This window comes from Magallana gigas, chromosome 3 (assembly GCF_963853765.1).
Source record: "Magallana gigas chromosome 3, xbMagGiga1.1, whole genome shotgun sequence".
NCBI lineage: Eukaryota > Metazoa > Mollusca > Bivalvia > Ostreida > Ostreidae > Magallana > Magallana gigas.
Genome location: NC_088855.1, coordinates 49,074,988 through 49,094,004, shown reverse-complemented (window position 1 = coordinate 49,094,004; position 19,017 = coordinate 49,074,988). Strand labels below are relative to the sequence as shown.

The 19,017-nt window shown below is 35.1% G+C and overlaps 1 protein-coding gene across 3 annotated transcripts; it reads left to right on the top strand.

Moving 5' to 3' along the window:
- Positions 1-48: 48 nt before the first annotated feature.
- Positions 49-18,505, top strand: LOC105318049 (uncharacterized). 3 transcript variants are annotated; one of them, XM_011414915.4, is made up of 11 exons: positions 49-189; positions 611-686; positions 1,014-1,366; positions 1,508-1,658; positions 11,335-11,903; positions 12,033-12,179; positions 13,466-14,328; positions 14,479-14,765; positions 15,043-15,267; positions 16,002-16,099; positions 16,362-18,505. In XM_011414915.4, the coding sequence occupies exons 2-11, from the start codon at positions 668-670 to the stop codon at positions 17,256-17,258; spliced, it is 3,609 nt and encodes a 1,202-aa protein (XP_011413217.3). In that variant the 5' UTR covers positions 49-189; positions 611-667; the 3' UTR covers positions 17,259-18,505. The 3 variants fall into 3 exon arrangements, with proteins under 3 accessions (XP_011413217.3, XP_011413216.3, XP_065936215.1); XM_011414914.4 differs by having other exon boundaries at positions 11,335-12,179; XM_066080143.1 differs by lacking the exon at positions 49-189 and adding an exon at positions 244-262 and having other exon boundaries at positions 11,335-12,179.
- The last annotated feature ends 512 nt before the right edge of the window (positions 18,506-19,017 follow it).

Here is a 19,017-nt window from a genome sequence, read left to right as displayed (position 1 = left end):
TTTAATGGCTTTTACGTTTCAAAATAAATTCCGGATTTAAAATATTTCCGGTTCTCTTCTCATTTAGTTTTTCTCAGTCGTATTCGATCTATTTCCGGAAACAGTGCAGAATGTGGGTTATTTGGGAGCTGTATTTTGCGATAAAGGGGGTCTGATCTCCACAAATACGACTGAAAATCCTGATCTTTGGTAAGATTAACTTCTCTGAAATCGAGTTGCAGTGATGTTTTCGCCGATCAACAGAATTAGTTTTCGTTTCAAGGTATACCGCGTGGACAATGAAATGCTCGCTAGGCTGAACTGCAGGAATTTTACCGCGCGTCCTTGTCACGCATGAAATGATTTTAGCATTACTTTTGTGTTTTATTATATAATTTTAAGAAATTCTTTGATTAAATATTGCTTTATTATCGATCGCGTCAAGAATATTATAGCTTTTCTCAATAAACGTCCAACTGATCATAATATTATCATTTATTGATGTTTATTTTACCAAAGAACCCCTGCACTATTTTATAGTTAGAAGACTGCTAAGAATTTTTCTGCTTATCTGCAATGATTATGCTGAATGATGGTGCACATACTCATTACATTTGCATTATGTTTATAGCAATACGATAACTTCAGCTTCCAACGGTGTTACAGAAGTTGACGGTTGGAATCCACAATGACAGGAGTTTCCACAGGCAAGATAAAAATCATTGTGTCTACCAACAACCTTTTCAAATGGATTTAACAATTAGTAATAGTATAGAATTAGTAAAACAGTATGACCCATTTGGCTGTTTAAGATATAATGTCCCAAATTTGTAAAGATTTACAGTGTTTAAAGTATGAAATATTTATTTTGCAAAAAGTATATTTCAATCAACATAAAAAAACACATCTTGGTTTGATTTATATACTATATACTCAAAGGGTATAATCTAACCCATTTAGGTAATAGGTCCTGTATATTTCCTGAAATATTAAATGCAAATTTTTATTTAATTGAATTTATTTTCACACACTAGAGATGAACTTTGATGATGTGTCAGTGAAGGTGGAGATGGTGGATGAAGAATATGATTGTAATGGTTCACTCCAGCCCAACTCCAGTGCCATGGCCGAGATTAAAACAGAACCCTTAGAGCTAAACGAGAGCTATGGTGTCCTCACAGAGCCTCAGGTACCAACCAATAGTAACCCGGGGATTCTCCTGGGAAACCCTGTCATCTCATCCCCACCCATCATGAATAGAGCTCAGTTGGACAATTATACCATGAATGCAGCCGATGTTCCTACCAAGAAACAAATTGCAGCCCTTGTTAAAGTAGCTGCTCCCTCAACAGCATGTACTACAATCAAACAAGAGGTGGACAGGGCTGTAAGTACTAGAGTCAGGTTGTTTTGGTCACATAAAGCTTGAAAAATAAAAGTGGCCAGAAGAATTCAACTTTATATTCTTTAAAACTTAATTTTCACGTATTTGATGTTGTTTGTTTTATCACATTGATGCCTTTTTCAGTGTCATAGATTGTCACAAGAAGGGGAGCAGTCCTTATTTCTGTCAGTCAATGTGGAGAAGAAGTTATGTAGCTATGTTGGATCTGACATGGGACGACAGTTTCTGAGCAAGCGGCCAGACATCATGGAGCACTTCTTCCAGTTTTGTCAGGGTAAGTCTATTAATTAGTTCATCATATAACCTTATATTTTGAACCATATTAAATTTTTAGGTCAGACATGCTGAGCTTGACAGATACTTGTTACCAAATGACTAAGTGTTGGTTTTTTTCTTTGTTTAATTTTTTTAAAAATACCTATTTTACAGGCATGGCATTTCAAAACATTTAATTCTACTTCTAATATACAATTTAAGAAAGCACAAATGCATTCAAAGATTTAAGCTATAGCACTTATATATGAAAAAGAAAATCTATTAATAAATGAAACCCAATAATCATATGATATTTTATTAATACATTTAGATCTAACAAACTGCATGATTGCTTAGTGATACTAAAACATTATAATCTTTTTAACATATAATTGCTAAAGACAAACATGCATTATGACATTTAACAGTCACTGTTAAGAACAAGTTGGTTCTATAGTAACCCATATCAAGGATCTACTCACACTTTTTGGTCACAATAAAACTTTATTTTTTTTCTGGATTGTCCCAACCTTTATATCTTATTCTGTACAACATAGAAAATATTGTTTGTGAGTGTTTTGATTCAATTAGAGTGGATCTAAAGCATAAAATATTGATTCATTGATCAGTATTTTACATAGATGGAACAGTCAGTACAAATTTGACACTTCCCCTTATTTTGTGATAGATCTCAAGTCATGCAGCTAGCTTACTGCCCAGTAAGACTGTAGTCATGTAATGCTGCAGTTACATTTGTATGACAACATTTGGATATTCTTATTAAATAAAGGTAAAAATACTCAGTAGATTTTGATATTATTTGATAATGTTTCTATTGAGTATTTTCTCATTTATTGTTTAAGGAAAACCAATTGTTTTCTTTGAGAAAGTAACATTGTGTCTTTTTAGTAAAAAAAAAAAATTGGTATTTTGTTATTTTGTCAGGTATGAATACATGTACATACCTTGAACTAGTTTTTGAATTTTTTTGAAAATGCTATCAAATGTGTTATTTCAGTGCAATGACTATGTATACAATTAAATTTTGCAAGGGAATATCAATTTTGTTTTGTTTTTCTTAAACATATAGATACAAGGCGAGTGCATATGTTTTGTGAACAGTGGTATTTGTTTTCACTTTAATAGGTTGTTTTGTTTTTTAACACATAAACAATAATGGGTAATTTTTGGACCCGTTCCCTATGAAACCATAGTTTTCCATTTTACAGTTACATGTATTACAAAATGTAATTTGCTTATTCATACTAAATAAACGTGTGTTAACAAACCAATGTATTGTGAAATAAATGAATTTCATCTGTGGACTTATTAAAAAAAAAAAAAACAGGTTAAATTAAAAAAAATAATCAGTGAGGAAATTCAGTGTAGTTTAATGATTAAAGTAGTTAAAATATTTTTCCACTTTGATTCTCAGAAGCCTAATATTGATAAGATAAAAATTTAAACCCCCTTTAATATGATAAATAATTCACATTTGAATTATGATGAAATGAATTGTGGTCTCATTAAATTTTGCGGACATCCATTTTCTTAGATATGGGAAAATATGCAAATAGGTTGGCAATGGTAGATCACTTAGCAATATATTTCAATAAAAGGGCTGATCCTAAAGAGTGGGTTTATTTTGAGTAAAAGGAGGGTGATTTTCTATTAATGGATGACCAGACAATTTTCAGTTCGATACTATTGCAGTATTGATTTTGAACATTTAGGCCAGTCAGGCAGGAGTGAAATTGCAGAAGATATTTCAAATAACCTAACAAAGCCTACCATTGCTGACTTCTCCCAACATGAGATGCCTGCACCCCCCTGCTGGAACCCTACAACCCCTTTAAAGAACCTAACACCCCCTCGCTGGATCCTTGAACCTTCTAACCAGAAAGTGGCACCCTCAAACCTGAAAACTGCACCCTCTAAACAGGAAACCACTCCTTCTAACAAGAAAACTGTACCCTGTAAAAAGAGAGTAGAACCGTATCAATTAAAGTATGCATCCCTTAAACCACCACCACCAACCAAAAGATTCAAAGAAACTACAGAGGAAGAGATCCAAAAGTTGTTTGAGGCTCGCCAAACCAATTCAACAAAGAAAAACACCACCTGGGGGTGTAAAATGTTTCAAGGTAAATATATAAATGAATATACAAATATGCAATGCTTAAATTTTTGAAGCAAAATATTGTATCTATACATGTCTCCATTGTGCAAATATCATTTTAAAAGTTTTATTCACATGGCAATTTACCGTCATTGCATTATGTATAAATTATGCAAACTTTATCTATAGATTACAAACTTGTTGAAGGCATTTAAGATAAAAGATGTATTTAAGATATCAAAAATATAAAACAAGTTGACTTTGGATTTTATTTTATTAGATTGGAGCTTTGAGAGAAGGGGTGAACTTATAGATTTTGAAAAAATAACAGCAAAAGAACTGGACGGACTTTTGGAGAAATTCTACTGTGAAGCTAGGCCAGAAAGAACTGGTAAACTTTATCACAAAAATACATTGATCAATCTAAGGGGTGCCATTAATCGCAAACTTGCAGATTTAAGGAGAAATATGGACATTGTTAAAGACACTGACTTCAAACCATCCAATGGAGTTTTGCTTGGCTTGTTAAGAGAGCGTGAAAGAGCACGCACACCAAACGATCGAGTCAAAGATGTAATTACAAAAAGTGACTTTGAGAAACTGAACACTTATTTTGAGAATGCACAAAATGATCCAATCCTTCTTCGACACTGTGTCTACTTTCATCTTACAATTCACTTCATTTCTCGAGGCCAAGAATTTCATGAACAGTTAAAAATGGACTCAATCAACTTCAATACGGACCATACTGGCGAATATGTGACCATTAGTCAAGAGTATGAGGGCAAACATTATGAAAATGGTAAATGCATGTATGCTACAGGTACCCAAACATGTCCTGTTAAATTGCTGAAATTACTTATGGAAAAAACGGACAAATCGGCCACATCTCTCTTCAACAAGTACAAACTTGAAGCTGTGTCCTTACCAAGGTCCACGGCTATATGGTACACCGATGCCCCCCTAAAAAGACGAACTTTTTCAAATTTTATGAAAGACATGAGCAAGGCAGCTGACCTTTCTCGTTTGTACACAGGACATTATCTGAGAGAGACGGCCATTCAACATCTTATGGAGGAAGGTTATGAGGATCAACATATTCTGTTCATGTCAGGTTTTAAACAAATGGGATCGCTGCAGTGCTACAAAAAGAAGGTTTCTACGGCATTCAAAAAAGACATGAGTTTCTCTTTGTCTAAAATGATAGACCCATCTGTTGATGAACAAAGCAGTTCTGAGCCATTAGATTTCTCCAAGCTCCCTGATCTGCCAGTGGTAGTTGAAGAAGATGGTGATGATGATGATGAGAAGTAGTACTACTGCCAGTTTTCACTTTTCATCCCCTGAACTATTGTTTGGTTTCTCCTTAGTTGTGAAATCCATTGTCAACACAAAGCAACAGCCAAACAATACAACTTGCCTTTAACAGTGGGGAATCACCTCATCAGAGTAGCAATTGGCCATGTAGTTCAAGATACTGGTTTGAAATGGAATATATGTTGTCTTGTTTATTATTGTTTAGTGATTTTAACTAGGTACATGTTTGATGAATAAAGGAAAGCTTACTTATGCTTTTTCAAGTTTACTCTTTGTGACCTTTTGTCATAGCATAATCACAAAAATGACATTAGACTTCTAAATATGGAAGCAGTCCTTTATACATTTGTTGGTGTTTCCATCTATGTAACATACTGATCGGTCGTCCAGTATTTTACCTTTGCTCTCATGATACAGATAACAGTAATTTAAAAATGGTGTAAATCTAAGCAGTAATATGCTTTTTGTTGTCTCATATGGATTATATCGATAATCATTAATGATCAGGCCAATTAAAAAAAAATTGTGTGTTTAGGGTAACACTGATGAAAAAGTTAGGCTAGGTAGGTAGGGAATCTTTCTTTTTTTTATCATTTTTTTTCTGCATGAATCCTAAGATTGTTTGTTGGTGCATATTTAATAATGGGTTTTTAATAGATATAGTATGAAAATCACAATTGGATAGAAATAAACATCTTAAAATGGTAGGATCGAGGCATTTTTGTAGGTTAGGTCAGGTTACCCTAAACACACAACTTTTTTTTTAGGTCTCATTCCAAGAAAAGAAATTCATTACATGCAGCAATGGTTTTTTGTTTTTTTTGCAATTTTGCAACTGTTGTATTTCTAATACACAATTATTCACATTTATAGGTCACCTACTTGGCCATCTTTATTTTCAGTTGTCATCTATTGTCTGTGTTTAGTGCATACATTACCCACTGCATAATATATTTAATTTCATAATTGTGCAATATAACATTATAGATTTCTTTATTCTTAGGTGTCTCAGCTCTGTTTTGTAGTTTGTACTTGACTGTCATCCATTGTTTAGTAAACTTCAAACATGTTTAACTTTTTCTCAGCAACTACTGGGTAACTCTTGACTAAGTTTGATGTGTAGCAGTTGATACGAACACGAATGATTAGGCCTTAGAATTAGGGCAAAAACTGTAAACTCTTCTCAACTCCTGGTCAACAAGTAGACTACTGATAGTTTTTTTCCTTTTGGATGTTGAGTTTTGATAGCAATTGGAAAGAATGTTATCTGAATATGAGAGCATCTTCATTGTAAGTCACGTCAAATGCATTATTTTTATAATGCCCTTCTATGGGTTTTCTAAGGGGTTGTGTTATTCCTGGTTGTATGGTGTATTCAGATTTTTCAAGAAAAAAAATATTTTGAACATATTTTTTCTACTTATAAATTGTTAGACCATCAAAGTTAATGTATTTTAATATTATACCAAAAACATCCAGTTAAGAATTGCCTTTCCGAACTAAATGTATACAAATACCAGTTGGACTGTATATTTTCTTACTTTGTCGTCTGCAGAATCTCATCTTAGAACAATGTTAAGCTAAAGTGAACACTATATAACGGTAGTATGGATTGACTTATGGTCTCAAAACTGTGGTAATGCATGTACTATGTTATTCCAAAGTAAAGATTGAGAAATATATTTAAAATTAAAAAAAAAAAAAAAGTCCACAGGCCTTACCTCTGTCTCTTCTTTCTTTTATTTAACAAGTGCTCACATGTCAATTGAAACTAAATATAAAATTTAATTTACAGGTAATAGGGCTCTGTGAGATTGAAATATTTCAATACATAATGGTTTTATCATCTTTTTAAACAAAGGAATAGTTTTCCAATGCAACATTTGTTACATGTCCTTTATTTATTCTTTATTGTTATTTTTTGTTCTGTATGTAGGGTGAAATAAATACAACATACAGGTTTTCTCACCATTTTAAATTTGCTGTTATTCCTTTACATGTTTTGTAGATTTCAAATAAACGTGGTTCTCCAAAAAGAAACTTGTTTGTTGTTTTTATTCCACACTAAGATTCAAAGAGAAAAAAAAATCAACAAACAATATCATGTTATGATGTTGGTTTTTAGATTATCTTCGAAATCAATTTGAGGGCACAAGCACTATACCTGAGACTGCAACTCTACTATACACAAAGAGACACAAACATGATGATGACCCAAATACAGAGCAGCCCAAGAAAAAAAGGAAGAGAGTTAAGAAGGCTAATGAAGAAAGTAAGAAAATTTCTGAGGACAGTGCTACAGACCAGATAAGGTATGCAGAACTAATATTCAGTGATGGCTACGAAGATGATATTGCTACCTCTTGTGAAGTTGTTCAAGACAATATAGAACCAAATGTTGAGGAAACGTATGAAGTTAGGTATAATGAAACTAGTATGAGCAATAGTGAGGTTGAAGCAGGAGATACTTCTGTAGATATGGAGCAGGATAGAACAAATGCACTGCAAGACTTTGTCAGCAACTTGGTTACAATGACACCTAAGGTAAACAAGAAGAGGGGGACCTATAAAGTTTACAGTGCTGACCTGAGGGCCAAGATAGGGAAGCATGCAGCAGAGAATGGGGTCGCTTCGGCGTGTAGAGTGTTTGGGGTCAAAGAGAGCACTGGAAGGAGTCTGAAAAAGGCTTATCTCAAGGCTATAGAAATGGAGCCTTCAAAGTGCATCCTACAGCTACCAAAAAGAGATAAACCTATAGGAGTAGCTGAAAACTCAACAGAAGAGAAGGCAGAGGAGGAAGAGAGTGAAAACACATCTCAAAGTAGACTGAGTGAAAGTGTTAGTGACAGTCAAAATGATTCTATAAGTGAAACTATGATGGAGTCTGACTCGATTAAAGCAGAAATGACCACAGCTTCATGCGACACTGAAGAAGCAGATGCAAAGGAGGATGCTGAAGTACCAAATGAGGATGTGGAGGCACCAGAGGGCCAGTTAGACCCAGCCATTCTTCAGGATTTTGTGAGTAATTTGATAACAATGGCCCCAAAGGAAAACAAACGCGAGAAGAGAGGAAGCTACAAAGTGTACAGTGCAGATCTAAGAGCCAAGATCGGCAAACATGCAGTTGACAATGGGGTCGCCTGCACAGCCAGATTTTTTGACGTTAGAGAAAGTACAGTGAGGAGTCTTAAAAAGGCTTATCTCAAAGCATTAGAAAATGATCCATCTAAGGACATATCAGAGTTGCCAAAGGGAGATAGAGGAAGGCCTTTAGTGCTAGGGAAGTATGATGAAGAAGTTTTAAGACTTGTGAAAAAAATAGAGGCAGATGGGGGAATTGTAAATTCATGGATCATTATGTCTATTTCTAAAGCAGTGTTAATGCACAGACAAAAATCTCTCTTGGCCGAGTTTGGGGGTCCTATTGATATTACCAAGACTTTAGCCAAATCAATATTGAGAAGATTTGGATATTCGAAGACACGAAACACTAAATCCTTTCCAAAACCATTACCATCCAACTTCAGTGAATTGAAGTCATCATTCATGTCAAATGTCTCAGAATATGTTAACGAATATGACATTCCAAATTCTCTGGTGATTTTTGTTGTTGAAACCAGCATTCCAATGGTTCCTGGTGGAAATTGGAGTTTGGAGAAGGAAGGATCGCGACAGCTGACCATTCCCGGGATAGAGGACAAGCGTCAGATGACCATTGCCTTGGCCTGCCCTGTGGATGGATCTCTGATGCAGCCTCAGGTGATATATAAGGGCAAGACCGATGCCTGTTTGCCCAAATACCAGTTTCCTGAGGGTTGGGTTGTCTCGCAGTCATCAGAGTTACCCGTACTGGCCAATGCAGATACCGCTAAGTGGTAAGTCAGTAACTTCATGCTTCAATAAGGTGAAAAATAAGAAACCTAGTTTAACTTAATGTATCAGGTATCCTAGGGAATCATATACATGTACCAAATAATACTTCACATATATTGGAAAGGGATGTTAACTTTCCTCAGTTAACGTAGTTGGATAATCATGAATTACCGGTACTAAGATATTCTAGTTTATTGTTGGTATGGCAAAATAATAATTGAATATACAAATACTTGCTGACATCCTTAATATATTTTTATTAGTCCCAAACATTGAAATGATTAAAACTTGTTTTAATTGATTGCTTTTAGTTTTCTCACCAACACAATCATTCCATACATCAAGTCTAAACTTAGTGAACAAAAACCGGAGCAGAGGACATTGTTAATCTGGGACCTGTCCAACCAGCAGAAGGAGAATGACGACCTTCAAGACCTGCTGAACCGGAACAACATAGAGGTCATCGGCATTCCGGGCAATTGTAGAGAGCACCTGAATCCTCTGGAGGTGTTGGTTAACCAGCACTATGTAGTTCTGCTAGAGAAGGAGTTTCAGTCCTGGTATTCAGATATAGTGTTGGAGCGTCTCAAAGGAGGAGAAACCGATGACAACATGGCGACCATGGTCGACCTGCGACTGTCTCTTCTTAAACCTGTTCATGCCAGCTGGCTCGTTAAATCTCACGAGACTATTGTGAACCAGTCTGAGATAATCTCTCAGAGTATTGAACTCACAGGCATATTAAACACATTGTCCGCAGCACATACGCCATCTTAAAAAAAAATGAATAGTTCTTAATATAAAAGACAAAGGTGTAATATATGATGTACAGGATTTGTTAATGTATTTCTATTCCATTATGATTGTTGTATGTTGAATAATGTGTATAGCAAAAATTTAGATTACTTAAATGCATGTTTTCAGATGACATGATTTTTCCAGTGTATTTTTATCAATGTATCTGTTATACAGATTTGCTGGCAATTTTTATGTATCTAAATATTGTTTTCATTATTTCAATGGACATATACATAGCTATCTTTGCATTTACTATTTAAAAATTGATGTTGAAATCCATAATAAATGTGCAAAATAAAAATGAAAACATTTTTCAAACATTATTACAAATTATTAAATGATTATACATGTTCATGTATTCAATAACGAGTGTCTGAAGCAAAATTCACAGATCTACTACTGAACAACTTTTCAACTTATATTTGACATTCAGTCTGAACAGAAATGGAGGTAGATCCCCAGAAAAAAAAAGATTTTTGTTGACTATTTAGCAAGACTTGTAAAATCCTGTAGTCAGTCCCTAGTTAACCATCTTCGCTAGCCAAGGGTTTTCTGGTGAGCAAAGTGGACCAAAAGCCCTAGTTAACAATTTCGTTGCCTTTTCACGTTTTTAACAAAAAATACACATCTCAAAGAAATACAAGTAAAATTGAAAGGGAAAAAAACCCAGATTTGTTCATTTACATCTCATTTCATGCAGAGAAATTCACATGTATGGAAACAAATTTTTTTTACTGAGATTTATAATGGGAAATGTTGCCATCATTTGTCCATATGAGATCACCTAAAACAGCTCACAATTTTTTTAAAGTTATCCTGGTACTTTCATGTCACTGCAATGCAAAATCCCAAGAGGGGGCATTTTAAAGGAGAAATTTTGTTCAGAAATTCAGAGTTTTTTATGAATATCAAAGGATTTAGGAAAATGTGCTGCAGAAATATCTTGGGACAGAGTATAGAATTTTTTTTTTCTCACTTAATCTGATTGACTTTCATGTTACCTTGTCAGAAGCACAATATCATACATTTATCAATTTCTTGAACATATTATTACCATGGCTGTGCAGGTAAAAATATTGGTACATGACTCAGAACAATTGGAAAGTGATAAGTGACAAACAGGTCATAGATTTTAAGCAGGTAGAAATGAAAGTTTGTAAAACAAGTCCCAAATGTGTGCATGATAATTCACCTGTCAATGTACCAATGTACCAATCTTTAGACACGTCTTGAGAAACCTATCAATTTTGATGGACTGAAAAAGATGGGTAAATCTATCCACCCTTTGATGACAAAAAACAGGTTATTTTTGGTGGCATCAATTTTTATTATTTTATTTAAAAAAAAAAAAAACAGTTTCAAGGATACATAAAGTCATGGACAATGATCCTATCAATAGGAATTGAATTGAGAAACTGCACTTACTGGTAAACAAACAATGAAAAATTTTGTGGATCAAAAACCCAGAATACATTATCATGGAATATTGTTGAAACTTCCACTAGAATGGTCATGCATTCTCCTCAAAATCTGAAGGTTGACAAATTTTTTACTGATACATGTGTTGATGTCGTTATCCTTTCAGTTCTCTACAAAACAGAAACAGAGGCACCCAGCAACAGCACTGCAGCAACTCCACCTGTTAAAAAGAAACCAAAGGCGAATATCAGGAGACCCAACATCTTACAACAGAGACACTCCACACAGAATGCATCGGTGCCGGTGACTGCCCCTGTGAAGGCTCCAGCTGTCGTTATTCCAGCCAGTCAGCGACAGCCCGCGTCCAACTACCTGCCCGTTTTACAGCCCAGGGCTATCCCAGCAGTCACTCAGGCCATGCCCGAAGTGGCCCGCATTCTGAACTCATCCACATTTACAAATATCAAAGGTTTTGTCCCGGTGGCTTTGGAGTCGGGTCAGAAAAGGAAAGATGCAAGTCAAAGAGAAGAGCAGACAGATAAACCAAAGGAGATGGATAACCATATGCCGTTTAGGATGAATATCAAGAAATTGAAAGCCGGAGCCACCAAGTCTACTCTGATGACATTACGAAAATCACTTGTAAGCAAATCCGCAAGTTTAGATACTGCAGGGAACACTGAAGGAGACAAATCCAACGAAAACTCAACAAATAATCCAGCCAGTCAAAATCAGGTAAGCTATGGAGAAGTTTTGAAGAAGGCCATGAAGAATTCCTTGTCTGATAAGTCATCCATACTTGCCGAAAAGTGTGACCTGACTCAGGAGATTACTCCTCAGGAGTATGATTTATCTCTTCTCCAGAAGGAAACATCGAAAGCTGCCCCTGACTGGGACCATAATTTGGAGCCGCCCAGTGAATTGTTCTCCAAGACGATCAAACTCAGTGAGACAGGCACTGATGTCAAGACTGTGTTCCAAACCTTCACAGCTAAAAAATTCAAAAAAGGGGTAAGATACTCTAGCTATACAGGATGATGACTCATAACTTGTGATAAGGATGAATTTATAATACCGGTACAAGTTCAGATTTTATCATAGAAAACTTCACAATCTCATCACATATTAAAGGATTTTTATTTGTCAGATGTCTTTGTCTTTAGAATTGATATTTCTTCCTAGACATTTTTAGATGCACATAATTCTAAAAAGATTTTAAATGTACTGCAAAGAAATTATCCATAAAGTGTTATACAAGATATACTGTACCTGAATTACTGTGGAATCATTAGAATTCGTGGGGCCAATTTTGTGAATTGCTTAAGTTTTAAAGGTATTTTATCTTATACCTACAAAAGGAAATATGGCTTGATAACCCTAATTTAATTATTTGAGGATAATGTTAATTTGTGCATAAGAGGTATCCACGAATTCCATGGAAATTGAGCCACCACAAAATTTAATGATTTCCCATTAGATATTCAGGTAAAGAGCTGTGAAAGTTGTTAAACTAATAGGAAATCATTTTAACAGAGATTATACTCCCCTGGGTTTTTCTTTGTCAAAAGAACTAGGAACAGTTTCTGTCATATTTGCCCTGTTTAAAAGTGGATTTTGAAAAAAAATCAAAAGAAATTGAAATGTAACATTTATTTACACAATATTACCTAAGAATCTATAAATAGTTCCCTGATTTGACTTTCAGAGGGGTATTTGTGACATCATAGACAATGCATTTTCCTGGATTTTCCTTCAAACTGAGCAAAAGACACTTCATCGTCTCAAGCCACAGGTTTTGTGTTCATTTTATTTCCACAAAATGGACGCAAAACTCGTGGCTTGAGACAATGAAGATACCTTTCTTTAAAAGTTTTTATAGAAAACTATGTCAACAGTGACATCACTCATGATTAAATTCACAGTATAACTTTATCATGTGATATCACATAAAATACTGGTACATTAATATTCATGTGAGCTATGGCTGCAAACATATTTCATTTTCAAAAATCTATGAGAAAATGTGCCCTTTTTGATCATTTTTTACAAAATTTGGAAGTCATTATTCTTTTTTGAAAACAGGATGAATGTGTATAACTTGGTGCTTTATACACACAGGTCTTCAAGATGCTCAATGCGTATTTACATGAGATTCAAATAACCTTTTAATTTTATTATATTATTTAATTAAATATATATTTATAAAAGTCTTTACCTTCTTTTTAGATGAAATGAGGAAATTTGGACTGGTAATCTAAAAAAAAATTTTAAAAGTTTGTTTTTATTTGATAATTCAGGATAAAAAGCCGAAAATGAAACCCATTATGTTACGGGAGAGCAGTGCTATACAAGCAGAGGAAAAGACAGAGTCCTCTCGACCTTACAGCTTCAGGCAGCGCACAAAGAAGAAACGATTTGGAGATGACTATGTGGAGGATTTCAAGGAAGAACCCAAGGAAGAGGAGAAGGAGGAGGAAGAAGAAGATAGCGGTCCCATAAAGATAGAGATAAAGAGAGAAATAGAGGAGGAGGAAGTTGATGATGACAATGATGAAGATTTCAAAGTAGTGGACAGTGAAGAGGAAGATGAAGATGATGAGACTGATAAAGTGGATGAAACAGAAAAGATGCAGGAAAATTCAAGTTGTGAAGAGGTTAAGAATGATGAATTGGAATGGAAGTATTTCAATGAAAACAGTTTGGAGCAGCTTTTTAATGACCACCGCTACAGCGCCAAGAAAAACTGGAAAGGGACTTTCCAGTGCACCATATGTCAGACCTCTTTCAGGTGGTCTGTGTCATTCATCCAGCATCTGGTAGAGAAACACGAGTTGTTGCTACAAGACCTGAAGCTGCATCAGTGCATCATTTGTGATAAAAGTTTCCTCGGAATCCGGGACCTGGCCACTCACTACAGAAAAGTTCACAAACAGCTGGACTGCTTCATCTGCCGAAATTGTAATTCAACTTTCAATGCAGCTGTGACCTATGACAAACATGTGGAAAACTGTAGGAAAAGGGCTGAAGGAACAGAAACCAATGAAGAATCATCACAGGGAGAGGAAAAAAAGTTTGTTTGTAATGTATGCCTTAAACCACTAAGAACAGCAGAAGGTTTGGAAAAACACCAACAGATTCACAAAAAAGACTCCTATCTTATGTAAGTGTACACTGTATATCTTTTAAGGGTTATTGACATTACATTGAAAAACTGAATACTTCATGTATTAGAATCCTTTTAATAGGTAAAATTCTCAAAGTTTACTGTGTAACCAATCCATTTTATTCTCACTCTAATTTTTTTTGCCAGGTGTGATGTCTGTGGCATAAGATGTACCACAAAACAGCGACTAAGCTGTCACAAATACAACCGCCATCAGAACAAACTGGGCAACTTTTCCTGCCCACACTGCGACCGCCGCTTCATGTCCATCTGGACCATGTACCGCCACAACCAAGATATCCACGGATGTACCCAGGTGATCTGTCGTGAGTGTGGCCAGTACTTTGACACCCAGGAACAACTGATGACCCACATTACCAACGATCACCCATATATCAGTCACGACGTGTCGCGTTTTTCTTGTGAGGACTGTGGTAAGTGTTGGTAATAATGAAAACAAAATGTTATCATATAAGTAGAATGGGTCTTTGTGGACATTTTCCTCTATTTGAAAAACAAATTTCATCAAGTGTCAATCATTTGGTTGATATATTTTTGATTCATTGGTATTCTTCATACAGTCAAATTCTTTACTTCTTGCTATCTTATTTATTTCATTTTAGTATAGTATGGATATTCATTGACTATAAATTTGTTAATGCCATTTTAAAATTGAAAACAAACTCCAATGCAATTCCGCCACCGTTCCAGGTAAATGGTTTGACCAGGCCCGCTACCTGTATGTACACTACAAGGAAGTCCACAGGAAGCAGAGGTCGGTGTGTGGATTCTGTGGGAAAGGTTTTGAAAGTCGAGAGGAATTCCATGAGCATAAGAAAACTCACGACCTCACCATTCCAAACACCTGTAAGATATGCGCAAAGACCTGCGACTCCCCCGAGGACTTGGAGAAGCACATGCATTATCATATGAGAGGTTTGTTGACAGAACACAGCTACTGTTTTACTTTAATATACTTTATATTTTTAATATACTTTTATAATCTACACGTATGTTAATGTTGAAGACTAGTGGTATGATGATACTTGTATAGTATTTAGTGGTACATGTATTACATACATTAATGATACAGTTTACCGTTAACAGGGAAATATTCACCTCCATTTTATTTTTGCCCCATTCGCCATTGCCACTTGGCAAATTCAACACAATTTTAAAATTGCTGTTTTAATAATAAAAGAGTACCCATCAATAAGTGTGTCTGGGTGAATTCAAGACTGAGCAAAACTGTTTGCAAGTGTAGAGGGGTAAAAGGAAACGTGAGGCCAAAACAACACTGTATACAGTACCGGTATATGTTTTATACAATATTGCACACACTACTTTATTTAATATTTACATTAACACGTACTATTACATGTATTGATGACTTATTGCAGGCATATAGCATCGTTTTTGAAAGTGGGGGGGCCAGACTCACCCAAAAAGTTCCCAAAATCTTCAAAATCCTAATCCGGGGGGGGGGGGGGGGGCTATATCAATTTTTTACTTCCTCCAAAAAAAGTGGGGGGCCAACTCCATGATAATTCAATTTTTTATATGTAAATTTTAAAAAATTTGTTGCTGCGAGAAAAAGTGCCGCCCACCCCCCCCTGGCTCCCCCCTGATGCTACGTGCCTGTATTGATCTTGTCATATTGATCATTGAAGGTAAAACTCTTCACCAGTGTGAAGTGTGTAAAGAAGTGTTGATCCGAAGACAAGACCTCGTTGAACACATGGTGAAACACACCAACAAATTACCCTTTGTAAGTACCCCCTGTCAGCTTTCTTTTTACTCACCAGTTTAAATTTTTCTAAATGCAGAAAATGGTTGATAGGTTTTACATTACGTAAAAGAATATTTAAAATGTTTCCATCATTATTAATTTTCCAAAAGAGTAAGATTCTGTTTTTCTATGTTAACGTGTAATTGACTTTGGCTGGAAGCAATGACATTTTCATTAGAAAAAAAAAAAAAATATCAAATACATAATGGATATTATATCTTTGATAAATTGTATTGTTTAGATTTGTAAGGAATGTGGAAAGGGCTTCAAGAACAAAGGTAAACTGAAAGTTCACATGATTTCCCACGTGTCGCATCGACCCTTCCAGTGTGATATCTGTGGAATGGCATTCAAAATGAAGGCCACCTTAAGTACTCACATCAAGCGGCACAAGGAGCTAAAACCATTCAAGTGTGACTACTGCCCCCTCCGATTCAAATCTGTCGAGGGATCCCGAAATCACATGCTCCACAAGCATATCAAAATGGAGGATCTGAAAAACATCAAATTCAAAGTGTACAAATGTGAATATTGTAACAAGCTTATGGGGCAGAAGCATATGTACATGAGGCATGTTCGACTCCACACTGGTGAGAGGCCCTGTATCTGTGACGAATGTGGGAGATCCTTTACCATGCCCGCCACCCTCAATGTCCACAAGAAAACCCACCTCGCCAGGAAACCGCACCACTGTGACATATGCAACTTTGGATTTATTGATGCCCACAAGCTGGGGAAGCATTACCAGACACTGCGACACAAGCAGATGGTGGAGCAGAAGAAGCGGGTCAAGGAGCTGGCAGAGACGAGGGCAAGAAACATGCAGAAAGCAGTCGAGAGTGCAAAGGTCATTGACAGTGTCAACATCAAGTTGGAACAGGTAGATGACATGGATTTGTATGGTGTGCCTGAGAGAACACAGATCCGCCTGGGGGATGAAATGGTAGTGGTGGAAAAAGCCTCGGAAGATGGTCAGCAGGGAGAGAACAGAGAGCCAGAGGCTGCAAATGAGGTGTATTTTTCCTCGCTCATTTCAGACTCAGTCCAACCAGACACGGAACTTATGACCCAAGTTCTGCAGGGCACAGATTTAGAGAATGAACTCCTGATTCCAAAAACTGAAATTATGGATGAATGAAAAACTATCTTGTTGTAATTTTTTGAATAAGAGGAGAATGAGTCCATTCTTGATAATGTGGAAGTTAGAAAGAAAGAGTTGCTTTGAGTTTGGTTTAACTGAAAAAGTGTACTTGTTTTCAATGGTTTTGATAAAATTTGCATACGTGTTAATTGACGTATGATATGAATGATTAAATTTTTGTACATTAGTAAATATAGAAAAAATATTAAAAACACCATTATATTCATAGCAAACTTGTGAATGATATGCAAAATAATTATTTGTTGTATGTATGTAAATGTGTATTGTAAAGCATTATACATTAATAATATCCACAAAAAAATATCTTTTAATATAAATGGCATGAAATCAGTTTATTATTATGTTGGTGTGCTATAAATTTTTAAGTTGAATGACAACAGATTTGTCACCTTTGATCTTTCAAGGAAAAAATTATGATATTTGTATTTACCTGCAGTGCTGCTCTGTTGGAATTTTATTTTGATTTTGAAAATTATGTACAGTAGAACATATAGTGATAATGCAATTAGAGTATTTTTTTTTCATTTACAGGTACGGAATCCAGAAAATTTGTGTTCATGTATATAATTGTTAAAACCATGTATCCATAAATGCGTTTCTTTTCATCTTGCGCTTGTTTATCATGAAACATATATATATATATCAAATGTAGACTGTTTACTGGGTGTATTTTCATATATAAGATTTTTACACATTTTTAAGTTTGTGTTACATTTTATTTACACTAGCATCATTTTATGTTATGGTTCAATATGACACAGTCACTTTTTGTTATGTCCAGCCACTTCAATTTTAAAAATGTGACACAATATGCATGCATGTAAATAAAACCATTAAGTGTGGTTTTTTTGAATGTTTAAATTCCTATAAAATATTTTCTACTTTATTACTTTTTTAAGTGATTAACTTTTGTTTACTAATTTTTAAACTAGCATTTTCAAGATTGTAGCCGTTTGGATTACAGTAATTTCTTGAACATGCATTTTTTTATTGAAATAATTGGAATTTCATTTTCATCATTTTTTTTTTGTGTGTGTGTCAGATATTCACAACTTAGATATGCTTTGTTCTTCATTTTCAATCATATATTGTCGAGTTATCGCCTCAGTTATGTTCCTAAATGCAATCACTGGTTGAACTTGTTTTGTACAGCTTTTGTCTTCTTTAAAATTATTAAAATGATTTATTTTTTCTACAAAATATTAAAGTTTTGAAAAATTGTATTTTGATTGCTTTCTTTAATCATGTAACATATCTCAGTTGCTGGGCTTTGGCATCTCTAGATTCTTTATTCAAGTTTTCTGTAATGAAAACGTTTGGATGGGCAATGTATAAAAGCTGTAATAGCAACATGAAAATTGTTTGCGGCATTGTAATATGTGCAATTTCTACCCAGAACATTAATAAGGAGAGCAATTTGAACATCAAAAAGCCAGGTCTATCATTTACAAGCGGTAAACATCATTATTGATTCAAAGTTTTGTTGGTCCCTTTGACCATGCTGTTCTCTGGGGCCTCTTGTGAACGCAAAAAATCATCTTGGCCCTGATACAAGTCTAGTAAACCATATGTGCTTACAAATACTTGACACCCAATGTTAATAAGGTTTGGGGTGTATAGGATCCACCCTGGCAGTATAGAAATACTTTAAAGATTTTAAAGGATCTGAATGTGTCATTCTTGAACCAGTCATTCAGGCAATGTCAAGCACAGAAGAGTATAATCTATAAGTATC

Bases quoted from the DNA above. Each gene is read 5' to 3' on its own strand.
- LOC105318049 (XM_011414914.4), top strand. The intron at 14,766-15,042 runs GTAAGTGTTGGT...CCACCGTTCCAG, and splicing joins TTTTTCTTGTGAGGACTGTG to GTAAATGGTTTGACCAGGCC. The intron at 15,268-16,001 runs GTTTGTTGACAG...TGATCATTGAAG, and splicing joins CATGCATTATCATATGAGAG to GTAAAACTCTTCACCAGTGT.